This window comes from Danio rerio, chromosome 17, assembly GCF_052040795.2.
Source record: "Danio rerio strain M-AB ecotype USA chromosome 17, GRCz13ab, whole genome shotgun sequence".
NCBI classification, from domain to species: domain Eukaryota; kingdom Metazoa; phylum Chordata; class Actinopteri; order Cypriniformes; family Danionidae; genus Danio; species Danio rerio.
The window spans coordinates 27966935-27987982 of record NC_141037.1 but is presented as its reverse complement, the minus strand read 5'-3'; the positions used below and the strand labels follow the sequence as shown (position 1 = coordinate 27987982).

General features: G+C 37.8%; 1 protein-coding gene across 2 annotated transcripts; it reads right to left on the bottom strand.

Annotated features, from left to right (window-relative positions):
- Window positions 1-740: 740 nt before the first annotated feature.
- ndnfl (neuron-derived neurotrophic factor, like) lies at window positions 741-17970 on the bottom strand. Of its 2 annotated transcripts, none has more exons than XM_087290609.1 (4): window positions 17693-17970; window positions 10171-10368; window positions 3734-3858; window positions 741-2778 (listed from the first exon to the last, which is right to left on the bottom strand). In XM_087290609.1, the coding sequence occupies exons 2-4, from the start codon at window positions 10329-10331 to the stop codon at window positions 1358-1360; spliced, it is 1707 nt and encodes a 568-aa protein (XP_087146735.1). In that variant the 5' UTR covers window positions 10332-10368; window positions 17693-17970; the 3' UTR covers window positions 741-1357. The 2 variants fall into 2 exon arrangements, with proteins under 2 accessions (XP_087146735.1, XP_087146736.1); XM_087290610.1 differs by lacking the exon at window positions 17693-17970 and adding an exon at window positions 14105-14219.
- Window positions 17971-21048: the final 3078 nt, after the last annotated feature.

The following is a 21048-nucleotide window of genomic DNA, read 5'->3' as shown; positions in this document are numbered from 1 at the left end:
AAACATTCAATTTCAAACTCTCCACCTCTGGCTTTCATATTCTCTATACCATGGGTCTCAAACTCAGTTCCTGGAGGGCATCAGCTCTGCACAGTTTTACAGTTTTGCTCCAACCCTAATCAAACAAAGCTTATTCAACTAATCAAGTTGTTTAAAAGATTCTCGAACACCTTGATTAGTTTGATCCGCTATGTTTGAAACTATGCAGAGCTGCGGCCCTCCAGCAATTGAGTTTGAGACCCATGCATGCCCGAAACCAGGGGTGTCCCAACTCTGTCCTTGAGGGCCGGTGTCTAACATATTTTAGTTCCAACCCCAGTTAAACACACCTGAGCCAGCTAATCAAGCTCTTTTCAGGTATACTAGAAACTTCCAGGCAGGTGTGTTGAAGCAAGTTGGAGCTAAACTATACAGGACACCAGCCCTACAGGACCGTTTGGAAACCCCTGCCCTACACTGTCTGGTATCCATTCCTTATTTGGACTGCAGAGGGAGCTACTGGAACATGTTTGATGTCTGTGGGACTGCAGTATCCAAAGTTGTTTGTAAATATTTGCACAAAGAGTTCACGTCTTGTTGATTTATTTTTAAATCTGTATTATTACTGCAGTGGTTAATGTTGTGAGGCTCAACACTGAATTGCGTTCACCGATATAACCTTAATTATTTAAATTTACATTCAGGAACATAAACAGCCATTGCCCTTGATGAATGTCAAAGCGTGACACATCTACAGATCATTTTCATGTCTGGTTGGTAACTGTGTTTTTATTAGTGCGCAGAAGCGCAGCACAACAATCACATCACAGACAACGAAGCGCTAACTCGTTTTTTTTCCCCTGCTGCATGCTTTAGCAGAGCATAATCAACACACTGACTTCACACAGCTCTTTTGCTCTCTCTCGCCCCTCCCTCGCATAGTGTCTTTCTGATACTGGTGGCAGATTGAGAGATCTGATACAGCTCTGCTTAGCACTGGTCCTCAAAGCCCTCCGGCTGTTTCTCTTGCATATTTTGGCACGGTCCTCTTTGTGTAAGAGACGAGAGAGTTTCTGTTATTCAGACACTCAATACTGTATAATCAACAATAGAGATGACATTACACACAACAACAACAACACAAATGTAATATGGGAACATCATAAAGTAAATTAGTTTTTGCTGGTGTGAGCTTGGTCTCACCTCTCTTGGTATTTGTGTGTCTGTGTGTTGGCATAATATGTGTTCATGACTTTCAGTGGCCACGTTGGACCACACCAGATTTCGGTCCCCAACAGATTCCTCTCTGGCGTTTCATTGGCGTCCTTGTGGCATATGTCTCTCTAATGAGTCCTCCACTGAGAGCAAGACTGTCCACTCAACATTCATTTCTGGTTCTCACCGTCTTGCTGTGGTACTTAATTGGAAGTCCCCAGCGTCTCATAAGGTAGACGTCAAACACGTATAGCAACCCTGGTTCCAGTTCACCGATCACTGCTGTTGTGACTGCCCGACGTGGATTCAACTCTTGGAAATACTTACAGAGGACTCTTTCATTTGCAGGACGAGACTCTGGGTCGATGCAGCGATCCGTTGATGTGTGTTTGCTGTTAAGTGGGATCTGTCTTCGGTAAACACAGTAGAGACTCCGTTCTTCGGTTCCCATCCAGGCTAGAGTGACTGAATTGCAGGTCCGCAACTTGTTGAAAGACTTAATCTGTAATGTAGTGGGAAACACAGGCACTGCACGGCGGTGGTACGCTGATGATGCCTGCATTTTGAGACAGAATTTGGACTTGCCTGAATCACCTTTAGGGATTGTTAATGAGGGACCTGGAGCCAAGGCCTGGAGCTGGATGAGATAAGACGAGGCACCATGCAACCATATCTGGGCCAGCTGGTGTCCCACCTCTTGAGATGTCAAAATCTGTCCTTTACCAGAGACTGTGGCTCTAACTTTACTAGTCCCATTGCAGGTGTGCAAGGTCAGCAGGCCGTTTTGTTGCCATCCGCGAGGTTTGAATCGGAACTGGTCTACCTGTAGGCTGCTTGCGTCCCCACTTATAGTAACCCATTTGACCTGGTTTTCCCTTAAGGTTGTGACAGCAGGACGAGCCTCCTCATGTGTCCGGGCAAATGTGCCAGTGTAGGCTGCACTTGTGCCATTAACCCTGTCAACTACAAACACATCGAAATAGTACTGTGTATCCGGAAGCAGGTCAGAAACCGTGCACACACTTTCAACATCCCTGCAAACACATCCAGGGTCCTCAAATTTGTCAGATGATTCACGATTCTTGATGGTATCCGGCTGCCTCCACCACCAGTCTTTAAGTGTTGCCCATACAATCTCTTTGCTTTGTTTATCTCTCCTCTGTCTCTTCTGCACACTCTGTATCTCCTTTCGGATTCCCTCACGAGCAGCGCATAGACTTCGATAGTTGTGTTTGTGGTTTACTAAGACGCAGTATTCGTGATGTGGTCGGTGATCATCTTTAACAACTACAGATGAGCTCGGAGCCCAGTTCAAGGTGACACTGGTCATACCCACCCCTAATGTGTGCACTCTGGGATCCGATGGCAGCTCTGGGAAAGCTCCAGAGGGACCAGGACCTTCATGAAGGTATACCGAAACTTGCGTGTCCTGCTCGTTTGACTTCAACCTCAGGATGTAGATGGATGCTGGAGTGTAGGCGGGACCTGTGTAGGTGTCTACGGCATTGCCAGTGTAGCTGTAAATCCTAACTTCTCTTCCAGAACCTTTCCACCAAACCTCAGGCATACTCTTCTTGGAGCTCCCTGTAGAAACGAAGCATTTCAGATCAAGATCAAGCATTTTCAAAAGACGACTCTAATCAAAAGGAGCCAAAAAACATTTGGACGGCATGCATGCAGAAGGCTGTTTTTCCATGCAAACCATCATTACTTTTGTCGGCACACTTTTAGAGGGAACGTTTGGTAATCAAAGTGAATAATTTAAAGGTGTAGATGGGGACCCCTGAGTTCACAGTCTAAATCATTTATATGTCACATTATGACTTTATAATGCTGCTTTGCCTGCCAGACTACCCCTTCATTTCACTGCATGTTCATGATGTTGAAAGTAGTGTGCAGAATTGCAGGATCTTTCTGGTTCTGTTAAACATGTCAAGCATATCTTGCATCAAATCGATAACTTCAATGCATATTATGCAACAAAATGGTTGTGTTTGTGTGTCTGTATTAACGTTTGGCACAATGTAGACTCATTTGTGTTGTTCATTATTATGCATTCAGGATAAAGAATTCCATTTGATGCTAACAAACAGAATCTTATTGTACAGTGTTACAAAAAACCTTTCAAATTAATAACAGATGTCAGTGTTTATCCAGACTGTGCTTGCATATGTTGTCTCTTTGTTTCTGTTTGAAATGTTTTTATCCTCTCTATCAGGGAAACAGCCTGAAGATTTGGAAATGGATAAGAGAAGAAGTGTCTGTCCACAGAGGCCCTAAAGCAACACAACAGCAGTTTTACACCTGCTAATTAAATCAGTGAGCCTCAAGCGACTGCTCTGCTTCTTCATTAGAGCCTCTGAAGGGATGTAACCCGTCCACCCTTTGGATACAGAATCCCTGAGTTGTCTGTTAGCCATTGGTAAGCCTATGTCAGAACTCCCTATACACAAACATACTTTACATGCATGCGCAAACATACTTTACCTTCAAGCAGACACAAGTCCATCAATAAGCATACATAACCACACAAACTCACAGTGTGCTTTCTTAGGTGGTTTGTCCTTCAGGGTTCGAACAGCCAGATTCCATTCGATGGGCACCGCACATGGGCTCACAGTAACAGACAGCAAATCAGCTTTCTTCTTTAGTGTGAAATACAGCCTGAAACACAGATCCGTATCAGTGTGTATTAGACACAGCAAATAGGATAAGCTTTGGTCTGGTTGTTAATGAGAAAAAAATCTATTCATAGGTCCCTAAATAAACCATTTGTTCAAAATCAATCCATCAAACAACCTCATTTAACATTTTGTACCAGTCTAAACATGTCACATTAAAATATAATGTACTCTTTTGTATTACATGACAGCGATTCACAATTATCTAAAAGAAGAATAAAATTTGTCAACGTCCACCAAAACTTCCTGGCTCCTAAACATCCTTCATAACTATCTCAACAATAGAAACAAATGGGAAAATGACTTTTAATAGCCACTGATCAGTTCCACCTCACCTGACATGTCTTTGCACATGGACATTTGGGATCTACTGTGTATTGTGTCTAGCAGAAAACTCCCTTGTAAAAAGATAGTTATGAAGAGGGCTAGTTCATCAAAAAAATAAAACAATAAAAATCTGTCATAGTTTATTTACATTTGTATCATTCCAAACTTCTTTTGTTTTCTTTAAATTGTCATGGAAATTAAAAAAAAAAAATATATATATATTTTTTTTAAAAGTTTTTTTATGCAAAGAAGGTCAGTGATCACCTATATCAACCTTTGATATTTATTCGCTTTAAAGGTTCAAGAAACCCTTGAGTACTTTTTTTGTTGTTGAGATTTTAACATTTGTGTGTGTTGAGCATCAGTTAAGACAATGTTAGCACCTGTCAGCTTTAATTGTGGGGAAAACTGGATAATTTTGAGCTTTTGTCCGCTAATTTCATCTTCCGGGTTTAAATGATTTTTGGGGCGAGATCAAAGTCTGTGACGTAGCGCAAACTGAAAGTGCAAAGATGACGCGTCAGTTTCTCATTATTATTCATAGCGGAGTTTTCTTATCCTATGTGAAGACCCTGTTTCTTAATAATTCATGACTGCACATGCTTTCCAAAGGGAAGACAGACCTTCCAGTGACAAGCTGTGAGACCCTATGTTAATGACTGGGTGAGACCGCGTCCAGGGACCCACTGCACACAGTAACTTATTTAGCCGTTCATGAAGGGTAGTATGTGGTTGTTTCTATGATCCATGGAGTTTGTTGCATGTTTTCCCCACAATCCTGTCAGGGCCGATACAGCAAAGCTGTTTTTGTGCAGCAAGCATTTTTTTCTTCTGGAGAGCAGTACGAGAATTGGAGAATGGCAGACGTCTTTTATCAGGAGTTCATTCACATTTAGACACATCGCCGTGCTGCTGTGTTCACCTAAATCCTCCAGATTATCAGCAGGGCTAATGGTTGAAATAGGCAGGGCAAGAGACCTGCTGCACTGAGTCTGCATTTAGACCCGGGGATTGAGGGAGAAGTGGTAATTTATGGTGTTTACATGAACACGATTATCTTTCATTTTAAGTTGTGGTTGTGTGTATATGAAATTACGAATAACAAATGTAGCAGGGCATTAAATCACTGCTTATTTCTTTTTATTTTAACTTTGTAAACTCTAAACTCATGCGTCCCCTGACGGTTTGTCTCATTTTTTGAGCCGACTGACAACAGTTATTCGCTCCTCTGCTTCTCCCCTGCTCTGCTGGCCACGGCCACTCCTGCCTCTGATCGTGGAGCTCCACGCTCATTATGCTGTATTTTTTTTTTTAATTCTGAGGTAGACCTGAACCAAAAATGGGGGGGGGTGTCATGGCCCTTTAAAAAGTGCATATAGTATCAAAGTTAAGCAACGTAAGATGCTGTTTTCAGGAATGTTAGCATGCTTTCAAATGTGCAACTGATCAATATACTTACGTTACATCACATTATAGACTCCATTTCATCAACAAAAATACTTTCAACAAAGATGCAATCTCAGAGCAGCACAGAGATGTTTCATTCCTTAATCAATTATATAATGAAGGACGCCAGAAAATATTTCCATTTGTTTAAAACATGCAACCAGATTGAACCTTTGATCTTCACCAAAACTATTTGATAACCAGAATTGTTTAAAATGACCACCATTTTATGTTTCATAAAAGAAAGCAGACAGGTTTAGAAGAACATAAGGCTGAGTGAATAACAAAATTTTTAATTTTGGGGGTAAAATATTCCTTGTATGTAATTAGAAAAGGAAAAAAAGTGTTAAGAAAAACTAATTATAAAATATAATGCTGTGTAAAACAAACAAATATACCCTATCGTGGCATTTGAAAGTGAGCATAAAGGTAGGGTAGGTACTTTCGGAGAGGCTAGCACCTGCTAAAGCTAACAGTCCTGCCTTTGCTGGATAATTACTGTCCAAAGCCAGGGCTCCTCCAAAACACAGACTTTGTGGTAGACCTAAGACCAGAATTAACAAGATGATAGAGAATACTTCATGTCTTATTCACCAGTAAGCGCATGGTATCACCACCAAAACCTTTCATCCAGAAGCACATGCCTTTTTCTGTTATTGCCAATGAGCGGCACATTTTTAAAACACCAACAGCATGACGCAGTGCTTTTTGCCTGGCATTTTTTATAATGCACTAATAGATAGAAAACTGCAGAGGAGCTCAAGTGCTCAGCTTATTGTTTCGTAAGAGAGTTGACATTTTCAGCTATTACTTGACCTGTCTGCATAAACAGGTAGTGCAGAGATCGGCAAATCCACATCTTAACAGGCAGGACAAACAAACATTTTAATTAGACTTTTGTTTGGTCCTACATCTTCTACAGACCATACAATACATTTAGACTGCTCAAAGCAATAGTTCTCCCAAAACTAAACATTCTGTCATCATTTACTCATTACTTGTTACAAAAAGTTGTGTGACTTTCTTTCTTCTGTTGAACACAAAAGAAGATCTTTTGAAGATATCTGTAAAACTGCAACCACTTCAAATTGAAATATAAAGAGACTTTAAACAAACATAAATTTAAATAAATTATGGGAAAACAAGATTATATACACTTACCGGCCACTCATTAGGTATACCTTATGGGTACCAGGTTGGACCCACTTTTGCTTTCAGAACTGCCTTAATCCTTCATTGCATAGATTCAACAAGGTACTGGAAATATTCCTCAGAGATTTTGGTCCATATTGACATGATAGCATCAAGCAGTTGCTGTGGATTTATCGGCTGCACACCCATGATGCAAATCTCCCTTTCCACCACATTCCAATGGTGCTCTATTGAATTGAGAACTCGTGACCGTGGAGGCCATTTGAGTACAGTGAACTCATTGTCATGTTCAAGAAACCAGTCTGTGATGATTCACGCTTTATGACACCGTGTGTTATCCTGCTGGAAGTAGCCATCAGAAAATGGGTAGACTGTGTTCATAAAGAGATGGATATGGTCAGCAACAATACTCAGGTAGGCTGTGGTGTTGACAAGATGCTTAATTGGTGAGCCTGTATGAACTGTAGTCTCAGTTTTCTGTTTTTAGCTGACCATTCTCTGTAAACCCTAGAGATGGTTGTGCGTGAACATCCCAGTAGATCAGCAGTTTCTGAAATACACAGACCAGCCCATCCGGCACCAACAACCATGCCACGTACAGTCACTTAAATCACCTTTCTTTCCCATTCTGATGCTCGGTTTGAACTGTAGCAGATTCTTGACCAAGCAGTTGGACAAGTGTACCTAATAAAGTGGCCGGCGAGTGTATTTTATTACTTTACATGGCAAGTAAAAGTATCTTGAATTGAAAAGTGTTTGTGAAAACAGAAAGTCATATTTGTGTAGTGTAAAATCACCTTAAAAAAATGAATAGCTAAAAGTAGACTTGACGCTTTAAACAAACATGCCATGAAGCTTCCCTCGGGGACTGTTTGACAGGCTTGTTGTTTGCACAGGTTGATCCGCTAATGAAGGTGAGAAGAAACACAAGCAATGACTCCAGAATGACTGATCTCTGATAAGCTTTTATCGATCCATCGCCGCCGCTCAGATATGCATCTCCACAAGCCCCAATGTTTACAGATCACAGTTGATGCCAGGTGCACCATCACTGGAGCGGCAGGAAACGCATTCACTCCCCCTCGGTGAATAACATCACACTGGGCAGAATCTGGCGAACCTCCCTCTGGTAACACCAACCATTTGGCAAGCAACACTTCCTCTGACCTTGAAACCCGGTTTGTGCGACTGACTGACTTCAGTCAGGGGTGTTCAGCATCTTCAGTCACACATTATATTATTTGTATGGAAATAGTCAGACATTAGATTTAATACTCTGCGCTTGTTTAATGCAATTTGAACCTCCTATTTGCATGCCGCTGACTCTCCAGTATAGCACATTATCATAATATTGATTTCATTCTTCTGGTAATCAGGTTTAACTTTGACCTTGATGATAAAATAAAAGGAAGAAGTTTTAGTTTGAGGGATTTCTGGCAGATGCTTTCCGCTTTTACTGTTTTAATGCTTTTTTTTGTGAGAGTTTTGTGTGGAGGGTACAGTTATGATCTTTTAGTAGATTAATTCATTTGATTTATGAGCAGCTCTTGCCCTACAGCCGTGCATTGAAACGCTCTGCTCGTCTCTCGGTTTCTTGTGTTCGGTCTAAAGTCTGACACCACCTATGTTATGAGGTTGCTAATGGAAAGACAAGGCTGCAGGTTTAGCTGTCGGAATTTAGTGGATTTGATTGAGAGGCAATTGGGAAATCTGTGGATAGGTTTTAAGAATTGAGAGAAATCAAACAGATTGGATTAAGTAATGACCCATTGTTTATTTCAGAATATCATAAAAATAATTTATGTGGACTTTTTCACTTGTGGAAAAAAATATCTACACCACCTGACAAAAGTCTTGTTGTCAATTAACTGGACTTCATAGATCATTAGGAAAAGTGGCTGAAGGTAGGTTTTTGCAATGAATCATCTGTTGAACTGCATCCCAATCATCACAAATACTGCAGAAGACCTATTGGAACCCACATGGACCCAAGATTCTCACAGAAATCAGTCATAGTTTGCGGTTACATTCAGCTTGGGTGCGTGCGAAAGATCTGCAGAGTGGATGACAACATCAACAGCCTGAGGTATCAAGATATTTGTGCTGCCCATTACATTACAAACCACAGGAGAAGGCAAATTCTTCAGCAGGTTAGCGCTCCTTCTCATACTTCAGCCTCCACATCAAAGTTCCTAAAGGCAAAGAGGGTCTAGGTGCTGCAGGATTGGCCAGCCCAATCACCAGAAATGAACATTATTAAGCATGTCTGGGGTGCTTTAAAGATGAATCCAAATAATCTTGATGAACTCTGAGAGTCCTGCAAGAATGCTTTCTTTGCCATTCTAGATGACTTTATTAATAAGTTATTTGAGTCATTGTAGAGATGTATGGATGCAGTCCTCCAGGCTCATGAGAGTCATACACAACATTAATTTATTTTCAACTGTACCATGACTTTATATTTTATACTGTACATTATTTTTGTTATTTGACAAGACTTTTGTCTAAGCAAGGTCAGACCTTATTGTCCTAATTATATTCAAAATCAAGGCATGGTCATATTTTATTTTGGTCTAATAAGCCTAGAGGCCTTTGCCTTTCATAAAAGCCACTGTGATACTAAATGATCAAAGTCAAATTATCATTTATTGTCCCTAAAAACTGAATAGGCAATAAGATTTTTGTCAGGTAGTGAATGTATTTCAGATATAATGTTTAGTTTAAAACAAAAGAAATTAAAATAACATTTAAACATATTTACTATTTAGTAAACAATTTATAAAATTAATAAAGCATAAGAAAATAATTTAAACTTTAAATTTGAAATAAAAGCTAAAACTTTTAAGCCATTAATAAAAACTGCTGGAAGTATTTGATGATACTTAAAGCTAAATCCATTTACAGTATGTTTGTATTTGATCCCTATTTATTGCTAGTATTATTTAGTAATTTGGGCATGCTTATTGTTTTTAAATATGTCTTGTTATCTTTTACTTCAGTTTACTGATTTAAAAATAATTTCAAGAAATAGTTTAAGAAATATATTTAATATTAAAAATATATATTTTTTATTATTTTGTCTATCCTTCTACTTGCTTTAAACCCTACGTTCTACAGGACAGATATCAGTTTTCTGTGACTTTGTACCTGTTCCCGGCTAAGTGATTATGCAGTATTAGTGATCTCTCTCTGGAGGAAGACAATGTTGATTTAAACTCTTCCACTCTTCCATTTCTTTTCTACTCAAGATAGAAACTTTAAAACAGTCAGTGTTTGTATATATGATTGATCTCTCGGCCATCTTTGTCCTTATTCAATTTCTCTATTTTTTTTTTACAGGTACACTGTGTGTTTGTATGCGTGTGTTTACCTGCGAGCTCGTCCTTTAGGCAGATGCACCGGTGTAACCCTGTTCTCACTCAGCCATGTTGTGGGGTGTAACGTCACTTCATTTTCTGGTGCCAGGGCATGGATGGTGCCGGGACCAGAAAACAGAGCCACCGCCAGGCAGAGACACCAGGAAAAAGCCATCCTTGTCCAGCACAAATGGCCACTCACTTACACTTGCCTGGGAAACAGAGAATGTAATTCTAAGACAGGAGGTAGAGTCTTTATATGATTTTTTTCTTTCAGCAGTTTTTCAGTATTCCTCTAAAATCCACAAGGATTAATGTAAAGAATAATTATGGGATTTCTTTAGGTTTAACTTCGAAAATTACATTAAACGACTTGGTGGAGGAAGATTAAAGCTGATTGAGAGTATTAACTACAGATTATAGATCTATGGTTAGTTTTCTCTTCATAAAAGCTCTAGCTGCATATGAAATCCTACAGCATGTGCTGAATATGATTAAAGGGATAATTCGGCCATCATTTACTCATCCACTTATTTTAAACCTGTTTAAGTTCTATCTTCTATCAAAGGAAGATATATTGAAGAATGTTGGGGAAAAGCAGTCATTGACATTTTTTAGATAGATTATCCTGTTTTATGTTCAACAAAAGATCATTTTTGGCTGAACTATCGCTTTAAGAACTTTGAATTCTTTACATGATGTGTTTTAGATCCTAGTACATACTACATCTGTTGACCTGTGCACTCTTGACCTTACTGGCGCTGTTTACATTTGGCATTAGATATGTTTTGGTCGATCACAACAGATGAAGGAGAGACACATTTTAGTTTACATCTGATGCATAATCACTGTACAGAACTTTTTTTATGTACAGTTATGAAATATGCTCATGCAATTTACATAAACTCATAACAATAGTTGAAAATGATACAGAGAAAAGCAGCTTTTGTTTCTTCTCCAATAGCTGCAAAACTACACAGAACCCTGTGGTTTTTTTTTATTTTTTTTATCAAGATTGGAAAGCGTTATTGTGCTTTTTTTTTTTTTTTTTTTACATTTTTTAACTTCAAACCAAACTGGTGAAAAAGCTGGTCTTTGATGGTTGTTTGAATACATTTGACCTTGATAATTTACACTACAAAATAGTACACTTTATTCAGAAATGGCTTTGAATATCATTTGTAGGCTATTATGAAATGCAACTAATCGGTTAACAAATGTACCACGTTTTCTTGTACAGTATGAGGAAAAAATCTAAGTTTTGTTCAGCTCTTAGAAATCTGTCAGCATCTGTGGTGTTATAAGATATAAAATGTCCATTGGTTGTACATTTTAACCAAATCTGAAGTATGTCATTCAGAGATTGGCTGTATCACATTCTCATACATATAATGCAGGTTTTTGTCAGAGTGAATTTGAAGTAATGAAAGTTGTAGAGACCCCCCACAAAAAAACTGGAACAAGCTTCTCTGTCAACATGCCACTTCTGTCATAAACTGAATAGGAGTCTAAAATGTTCATCACTTTCACCTTTTAAAATTCCAAAGGATCCTCCCTTTCAAGAGGTCAGTTTTGACTACTTCAGTTTGGAATGACTCAGCAATATATGTGACCATTATTGATCTCACTATGAAGTGCCTTCTGAGATTTTCCCCATTTTTAACATATTAAAAGATCATCTAGGTTGGAGTTAGCTTGTTTTCCTCGTGTTCGTGTGGGTTATTGCCGGGTGCTCTGGTTTCCCCCACAGTCCAAAGACATGCGCTATAGGTGAATTGAATAAACAAAATTGACTGTAGTGTTTAGGTGTGTGTGTGAATGCAAGACTGCATGGGTGTTTTCCAGTTCTGGATTGTGGCTGGAAGTGCATCCACTGTGTAAAACATATACTGGAATAGTTGGAAGTTCATTCTGCTGTGGTGACCCTTGATAAACAAGGAAAATGAATGAATGATCTACTATGTTTCTAAAAATTAAGGTTCTGTATTGGCATCGATGCTTCTCTAAAGAACCTTTAACATTTGTGGAACTTTTTCATTACCAAAATGTTTCTTCTATATGTCATTTTGAAAGCTTGATTTTAAAGATTGCACACTCATTTGCATACTGTGTACTGGGAAAGCATCGTATACAGACTGAAGAGTTGATTTACCTACATCTTGTCTGTCGGTCCATCTATTTAGATTACCAACAGCCCCGTACTGTGCTTTATGAAAGCTCCAAGACAAATGAGGACATCTGGAAGTATCAAAAGAGCTGATAATTCAGCAGAATTCTGACTTTATCTCATTCCACAAAGAGCAAATCCATCATCCTTTAAGCATCTGCCTTGTCCTTGATGTGAAAGTTGGCGATAAACTGCCAACTTTAAATTAAAATTAAGATTAAAATCTTCTAAAACCTGTCAAAATCCAACTCTGATGACTGAAAAAAAACCTCACATTCCCCGGCTAAGTCCTGGGAAGATCTGCACTTGGGGCTGATGTGCTAGATGACAGCGCTGTTATTTATCTCCCAAGGTGCTGACAAACTCACTTGTGTTTCTACAGACATTCAGCACAAAGGTTATTCATTATGGCTGACAAGCGAAGAACAGAGCTATCAGTCAATCAGTTGATTCTCACACTCCATCTGTTGTGAGGGCAAGATGAGATAGAGCAAGAGAGAGGGAGAGAAAAATTTTTGTATTCGAAAACCCATTTAATTACAGATTGCATGAAAATCTTTTTAAATATTAAAAAAACATACAATCTTAAGAAAAATACTAATCTTTTTCAACAATTTCACAGAAGATTCCTTTTTTAACCAAAAAAAATAAAAAATAAAAGGTCATGCATTAATAATAAGATTAATCTATCCAAATCTTGTTCCACAAAGAAAACTTCCTAGTTATCACATTTAGCTCAACTTTTTCTTTTATTGTGGTATAAAATATGCCATTTAAGTTGTTGTGAGGGCAAGAAGAGAGATTTTTGATTTTCAAAAACCCATTTAATTAAATATTTTATCAGAGACAATTTAACAAATTCATTCTTTCATTACTATTTGGCTTAATCTCTTTACTAATCAGGGGTCGCCACGGCGGAATGAACCGCCAACTTATATATAAGCATATGATTTACGCAGTGGATGCCCTTCCAGCTGCAACCCATCACTGAGAAACACCCATACACTCTCATTTACACACATACACTATGTACAATTTAGCCTATCCAATTCATCTATAGCACAATAGTCATTGGACTTGTAGGGAAAAACCGAAGCACCCGGAGGAAACCCATGCCAACACGGGGAGAACATGCAAACTCCACACAGAAATGCCAACGGACCCAGCCGGGAGTCCCGGGACTTGAACATGAAACCTTCTTACAAAGACACCACCACGCCCCCCTCAATTTAACAAATTACATCAATTAAGAAATAAAAAAATCGAAAATAATCTTATGGAAAATACAAATCATTTTCAACAATTTCACAGATTTTTTTAACACAAATTTGCTCCAAAAAATAAATTCAAAAACATAAATGACACATACATTAATAGTAATTATAATTAATCAGAATGGTTGACTTTATCAGTTCCACAAAGACAACTTGCCAGTTATCACACACACTTAGCTCAACGTTTTCTTTCAATGTGGTAGGCTATACATCGTCATTTAAATAGTTGTGAGGACAAGATAAGAAAGCGAGATGAGAAAAACGCAGGAGGGAAAGAAAGTTAGCCTCATCTCAGCCGATGATTCATTGATAGCAGGAAACATTTGCCTTTATTCAGAGAGAATTATTTATACGAGCAAAGAAAATGTGCTATCCGCTAACACTCGCTGCTCTCCGCTTTGACACTCCACACACACAGAAGCGAGACGAGAGCGGCACTTCAGCCCGCCAAATGCTCACTTGAAGCCCTGCCTCTATTTTTATCAGACGACATCAAAATTGGTTTACCGTGGAAATAAGAGTTCAACTCCTCTCATTATGTACGAACAGCAGGCTGCTTCAGTTGTACAAAAAAGCCGAAAAAAGACGGAAGAACCGAGCACCTGGAGGTAATGGGAAGACTGAGGGGGAGAGAGAGTTGAGTAAGTTTGAGACTCTCAGATGTTCAGTCGGTGTTTATCTGCAGCTGAAGGGCCCAGTGATGCGAGTTCAGGTCCCCGGGGAGAGAGAGGCGGCGATCAAAGCTGAAAAGTGTCCCTATAACAACACGCGATGGTTGTCGCAGGAGATCAGATGACAGACGCTCTTTTAGGAAAAAAAAAAAACCTCTGCTGTGATTGTGACTGCTGAACAGGCCCTCGTTATGCACTGAGGAGAAGAGGATGGAGGGATGGATGAAGGAGAAGAAGGAGGAAGAAGGGAGTGTGAAGAGAACGGAGAGCGGGAAAATGTCCAGGAAGATGAAGAGAGGGATTAAGAAAGGTGAAAAAAAGACAGCGAAGGTGAGAAAGAGAGGAGCGGAGGGGAAAAAGAAGGGAGAGTGGAAGAAGGAGGGAGGAGCTAAACAAGGGCGTAGGAGGTGAGAAAGAGAGAAGGAGGGATGGATAGAGGGAAGAGGATAAAAAATGGATATTGGCACGTGCATGCGCGCAAATGCAGAGAAAAGGGAAAGGACAGCTTGGATGGTGGTCATAAAGTGGCATGGTGAATCTCGTGGCGAGTCAAGGATGATCTTGCGATTTTTTTTTATTGCAAAGTCAAAAAAATAAGAAAATATATTGCATTAAGAATAAAAACGTTAATAAATGGACCATTTATAGAGTAAACTGTCTGGCCAATGTTTTAAATATAATGTTATATATCATTTTAATTGCACTAGACATTTTAAAGTAAATAAAATCTGTATTAGGACTATATAGTTGTTTATAATAAGTTTTAAATTGTGTAAATACATCATACTTTAATCATCTGCCTTGCCTTCATGTTAAATTATGTAATGTATTATTGTATAAAAATTTTGAAATATTTATGATGCTTAAATATTTAAAAGTATTTTTTTCAAATTGGTAGACTCTTTAGTATTTACCATCAAAAGCAACTCATATAAAATTAGAATATAAACTACACTTTTAATCATTTTATAAAATCCATTTTTGCTAAAATGTATTAACTCATATGATTTTATAATATAAAATGTAGGGGTGCACGATGTTGTTAAACAAATTGCAAGCAAGAATAGTTACAATAGAGCAAAGAAACAAGTAAAATAAAAAAAAATAAAAAAGATGAAAAAATTTGACCTGACTCCTTGGATAGATTTACTCAATTTGTTTAAATCCCATTAAAGTTGTTCCAACCACTTATTTTAAAAACATTAAGTTGAACATAACTAAATTTAATTTGTTCATGTAAATTCAACAAAAGTTCTATCTATTATGGTTAAGCTTTGCAATGTCTTCACAAATCTCATGTTTTTTCAATTGTTTATCAATAAACCCAACGTAAGATTGCATATCCATATATATATATTGCATATTGCATATAACATTGACTATTGCGGAGACACATTTGTTGCGATATCGATGGCAAAATGATATATTGTGCAGCTCTAATATAATTATAATTATATGATTTATAAAATAAATTATACTCTTATATACTTACATATTATGTTATTTTGTATATGTAACGCTGCCGGCCTAAGCTACCCTTCCCGCTCCGAACTGTTATCGAGCTGGTGTTCTTTCGCATGGGAGTCAGGTGCTTTACCAGGGAGGCTAAATACCATAGCCTCTAGTGTCTGTCGCTAGAACACCTTTAGAGGTCAGAGGAGCGAGGTTTACCTGCACAGCACTTACAAGCTGGCCTCTGCTACACTCACCCCCCAAAACCCCACTGCCATCCAGGTCACGGCACCAATGTAACCCCGCCGGTCCAAGCCACCCAACCCGTTCCGAGCTGGTATCGAACCGGCGACCTTCTGCATGGCACAGCACTTACTAGCTGACCTCTGCTACATATACTATATAAAATTATAGAAATATTGATGTTATTTTAACACTTTCAAATTTTTGAAAACATTTTCTGTTATAATTTCTCTACAGTATTTCAGTTGGTCAGTGAATTGAGTAAATCTTGTTCTCTGTATCTCTGTTTACGGTGTTAGTGGAGCTCGTGTTACTGTACACACTGTCTCTCTGGCTCTAGCGTTGGTGGCTCTGGTGTCATGTGACCCAGGCTCTTTGCAGGGGTCCCAACTGCTCCCAGGAGACACGCAGATAAAGCCATAGAGGGAGAAAGAAAGAGAAAAGGGAGAGAGATGGAAAAGAGAGAAGGAAAGACAGAAAAGAATCCAAACTTGAATGGTATAGAATGAAAACCGAGAAGTCGTGCAAAGATGTGGGCCGTAGGGGGTAAACAGACAGAGAGAAAGAAAGAGGGGTTGATGAAAGACTGAGAGAGATTATGGACTGAGCAGAAATATGGTGATTATGAACTCAAGATCTAATTGTCAACTTCAACAAGTGAAGTAACACTAATTGCATTGTCTCTGTTTCCTTTCGGTCTCTGTTGCACTCTTAGAATTGCACTGAATTCAAATCAGCTCTAGCCATGCTATTATAATGGCGTTAAAGCAATATGAGGCACATGTACATGATATTTTACGTTTTATATTAATGCAATATTTTACAATTAAATTATAATGTTATCATTTAATGTTATAAATTATTTCTAATTATTTTTTTCATGTTTAAAATATTTAAATGTTATCAACAATAGTAAAACGTTTATGTCATTTTTAATATTACGATTGTCTAATATAATATAATATAATATAATATAATATAATATAATATAATATAATAAAATATAATATAATATAATATAATTCAAGATTTGTATAAATAATTGGCAGTTTAATATGATTTGTTATGATTTTATATTTTATATGATTAACATATTTTATTTAACCTTCAGTGTCAGCAGAATTACTGAAATATTTAGCATTTTAATTAATTATAGGTTTTGATTTTTTGTTTACTATAATAATTTAACTTTAAAACAATAATATGACCAGATTGTTTCAAATATTTTACATTTTATTATTAATATTAGGCTTTTTGTTTTATATAATTATTATTTTTTTATTTAAAATGTAATTATATCAGATAAAATAAATAAAGACACAACAAATGAAAATCAAAAATATGTCAAAAACACTGAAGAACTTTAAATTTCATCCATACTGTGAGGATCTTCTAAGCCATTTTGCATTTTTTTCCTGAAACTGAACCACCATCCCAAACCACAGACCATCTCGCTGCTGTACTTAAGGGCTATTTAGTGGTCACACAGACATGAGTAAGGGACTGAAAGATGGGAGACGATCGCAGTCTTGTATAACAAACTGATGAGAAAAAGCAAATAGAGACAGTCTAAAAAAACATCTCCCATAACACCAAAACATAGATCATTCCTTGCATTGGAGATTTACATTCAATCCAAATCAAAGCCTTGACATGTGGAGTTGCAAGCATCTCATTCTACCAGTTGAGTCGTAAACATGTAATCACAGATGCACAAATACACTCTTACCTCAGTCTAGACTTTCACTCCGAAGAAAGAAGTAAAAAAGCAGGAAAGGTGAAGAAGAAACTGAAGTAAATTGCTCTGGTGTGTTCAGAGTCACACAAACTCCCCTGTCCTGCTGCTGGAGTCCCGAGGATAGAGGGAAAGAAAGAAAAACAAAAAGAGAAAAGCCCTCCCACCCTTCTCTTCTCCTCTCCTCTTTCTCCTCGCTCTTCTCTCGTTTCCTCTGCTTTTTTTGTGCTCTCTTCTCTCCCCCCGACCCAGATCAGTGCAGTCTGATAACTGAGGCGCTCTAGTCAAACACACACACACACACACTCTCACACACACACACATGCGCATCTGAGAGAGGAGAGGAGGAAGAAATGGATGATGGAGAAAGTGTCTTGGTGAGGGCTGTCGCTGTGTGTGTGTGTAATTGCAGAGAGAATTGGGGAGGGTGTGTGTTTTTGAAGATTACATAGGGATGTGTTAATTACATTTGGGGATCATGCTAAAGATCATTTCCCATTCGTTCTCATAGAAAGCCAAACCAAGAACTTCACTGTAAACAGAAAAAAAATAAAGAAGGAAAATAATAATAATTAATATAAATAAAAAAAAAAAACTTGTATGACACTTTAGGCCATATTTCACTGCAAATATCTATAAATATCCTTATTTACATATAAATTAAAGTCTGTATTGTTTTTTAGAGGAAAATTAAGCATTAAACATCCAACATTTAATAGGCATTTTGATTAATCTTTTTACAAATTAAATTAAATAAATTAATAAAATGTATTAATTAATTGGTTTAATCTAATGACATGATCACTTTATATGATGAACTGATTTAATTTTGACTTAGTAGTTTAATACTGCTACTACTAATATCAATTACTCATTCATTAATTTTCTTTCAGCTTAGTCCCTTTATTCACCAGGGGTCGCCACAGCAAAATGAACCGCTAACTATTGTAGCATATGTTTTACACTACGGCCAAGCTTATTCAATTCAACTATAGAGCATGTGTTTGAACTGTTGTGGAAACCAGAGCACCCGGAGGAAACCTATGCGAACATGGGGAAAACATGCAAACTCCACACAGAAATTTCAACTAACCCAACTGGGGCTTGAACCAGCGACATTCTTGTTGTGGGGCGACAGTGCTAACCGCTGAGCCACTGTTTCACCCCAAAAATAATCAAATATTTATTAAATAAGAACCACATTAAGATATATATTATATATTACTATATGAATATTAAATCAACATTATATTAAAAAGTCGAATACTGCCAGTTTATTAATGTAATTTCTGTAAAGGCAAAGGCAAGTTTATTTATATAGCACTTTTCATACACAATAGTAAATCAAAGTGCTTTACATAAACAAGAATAAAATCTTTTTAAAAATGAAAAGAATTATTCTGTAATTGTACTGTAATTGATCTAACAATATATTATTTATATAACATAAATTATTGTATATATTAGGTATATATTAGTTTACTAACATTTTCAAAAAAAGTCACTTTGCTAAACATTTCAACAGCAAAGCATACACAAAAAAGCACCAAATTTAACAAATATAAACAAATATAGTTGATTGGACATAATTTGAAAAGGCATACACCTGTCTTTTTAAGGTCCCAGGGTTGACAGTGCATGTCAAAGTACAAACCAAGCATGAAAACAAAGGAATTGTCTGTAGACCTCTAAGACAGGACACTCAATCAAAAACAGGTCACTCTGTCTGAGCTCCAGTGTTCTTCTGTGGAGAGAGAAGAACCTTACAGAAGGACAACCATCTCTGCAGCAATCCACCAATCAGGTCTACATGGTAGAGTGGCCAGACGAAAGCCACTCCCCACCTGGAATTTGCAAAAAGGCATTTGTAGGACTCTCAGACCATAAGAAACAAAATTCTTGTTTTATGAGACTAAAACTGAACTCTTTGGAGTGAATGACAGGCGTTTTGTTTGGAGAAAACCAGGCACCGCTCATCACAAGGCTAATACCATCCCTACAATGAAGCATGGTGGTTTTTCAGCAGCAGGAACTGGAAGACTAGTCAGGATAGAGGGAAAGATGAATGCAGCAATGAACAGAGACATCCTGAATGAAAACTCGTTGAATGGCCCAGCCAGAGCCCAGACCTAAATCCTATTGAACATCTCTGGAGAGATCTGAAAATGGATGTACACTGTCGCTTCCTATCCAACCTGATAGAGCTTGGGCAAATATTTCCAAAGTCAGGTGTGCCAAGCTTGTGGCATCATATTCAAAAAGACTTGAGGCTGTAATTGCTGCCAAAGATGCATCAACAAAGCATTGAGCAAAGGCTGTGAATACTTCTGTACATATGGCTTTTCAGGTTTTTTATTTTGAATTAATTTGAAACAATTTCAAAGAATCTTTTTTTCACATTGTCATTATGGGGTATTGTGTGTGGAATTTTGAGGAAATAAATTAATTTAATCCATTTTGGAATAAGGCGGTAACACTTAAATTTAAGTTTAGTGGACCAGTAAGGTTAATTTGTTTCAGCTTAAAAATTTAAGGCAACCAGGATTTTTTACAGTGCATTCATGAGGATATCCCCAAAAATGAATTGAATGTAATCACAGAGCAAAATGTGTGTTATTTTCATGAAGAGAATGCAAACAATATGAACCTTTCTAACATGAGCTTCATAAAAGAAAGTCCTGTTTAAAACTCACTGTTGCTTTATAATCATAAGTAGAGAAATTGATATACAGATATCAGCTTATATTTATCATAAATACATGATCACAGAACATAAAGTCCCACCTGAGGCGTGGGTGTGTGCGTGTTTGTGTACGTATTGTTCTAAAGGTCAAGTGCTCTTCTCAGAGAGATTGAATATGTACATGTAATTGTAAGTGTTTTCCCCGAACTCGACACTGTGCCTCTCTCCTCCACACAATGCAATCTCTCCATCTTCCACCCCTCCTTCACATTCTGTCCATCCTCCACTGCAGAATGAAAAGAGCTATTTGCATTGTGTGTGTGTGTTAAGCATGTCTCTTGGGCCTTTTTCAACGTATTCTATGGGTGCTTCAGCCATGCTATTGAAGTAATGAGAACACTCCACCCATCTGCTCATTGCGTGCGTGCGTGTGTGTGTGCGTGTGTGTATGAGTTCATCCAGAACTCTGTTTCCTTGACCAGTAGACATGTCTGGCCAGTAAGAAGTGATTTTTCATCATTGGTGGCTTTGGTTCAGATCAGGACAGCAGCTCAGCAGAGTGACGAGAGCAACCTGATATGACTGACAATCACATTCCTAATGAATCTACAATGTTCTGGACTGTTATGGTCGTGATTAATCCAATGTGAAAAGAGAAAATTCATCT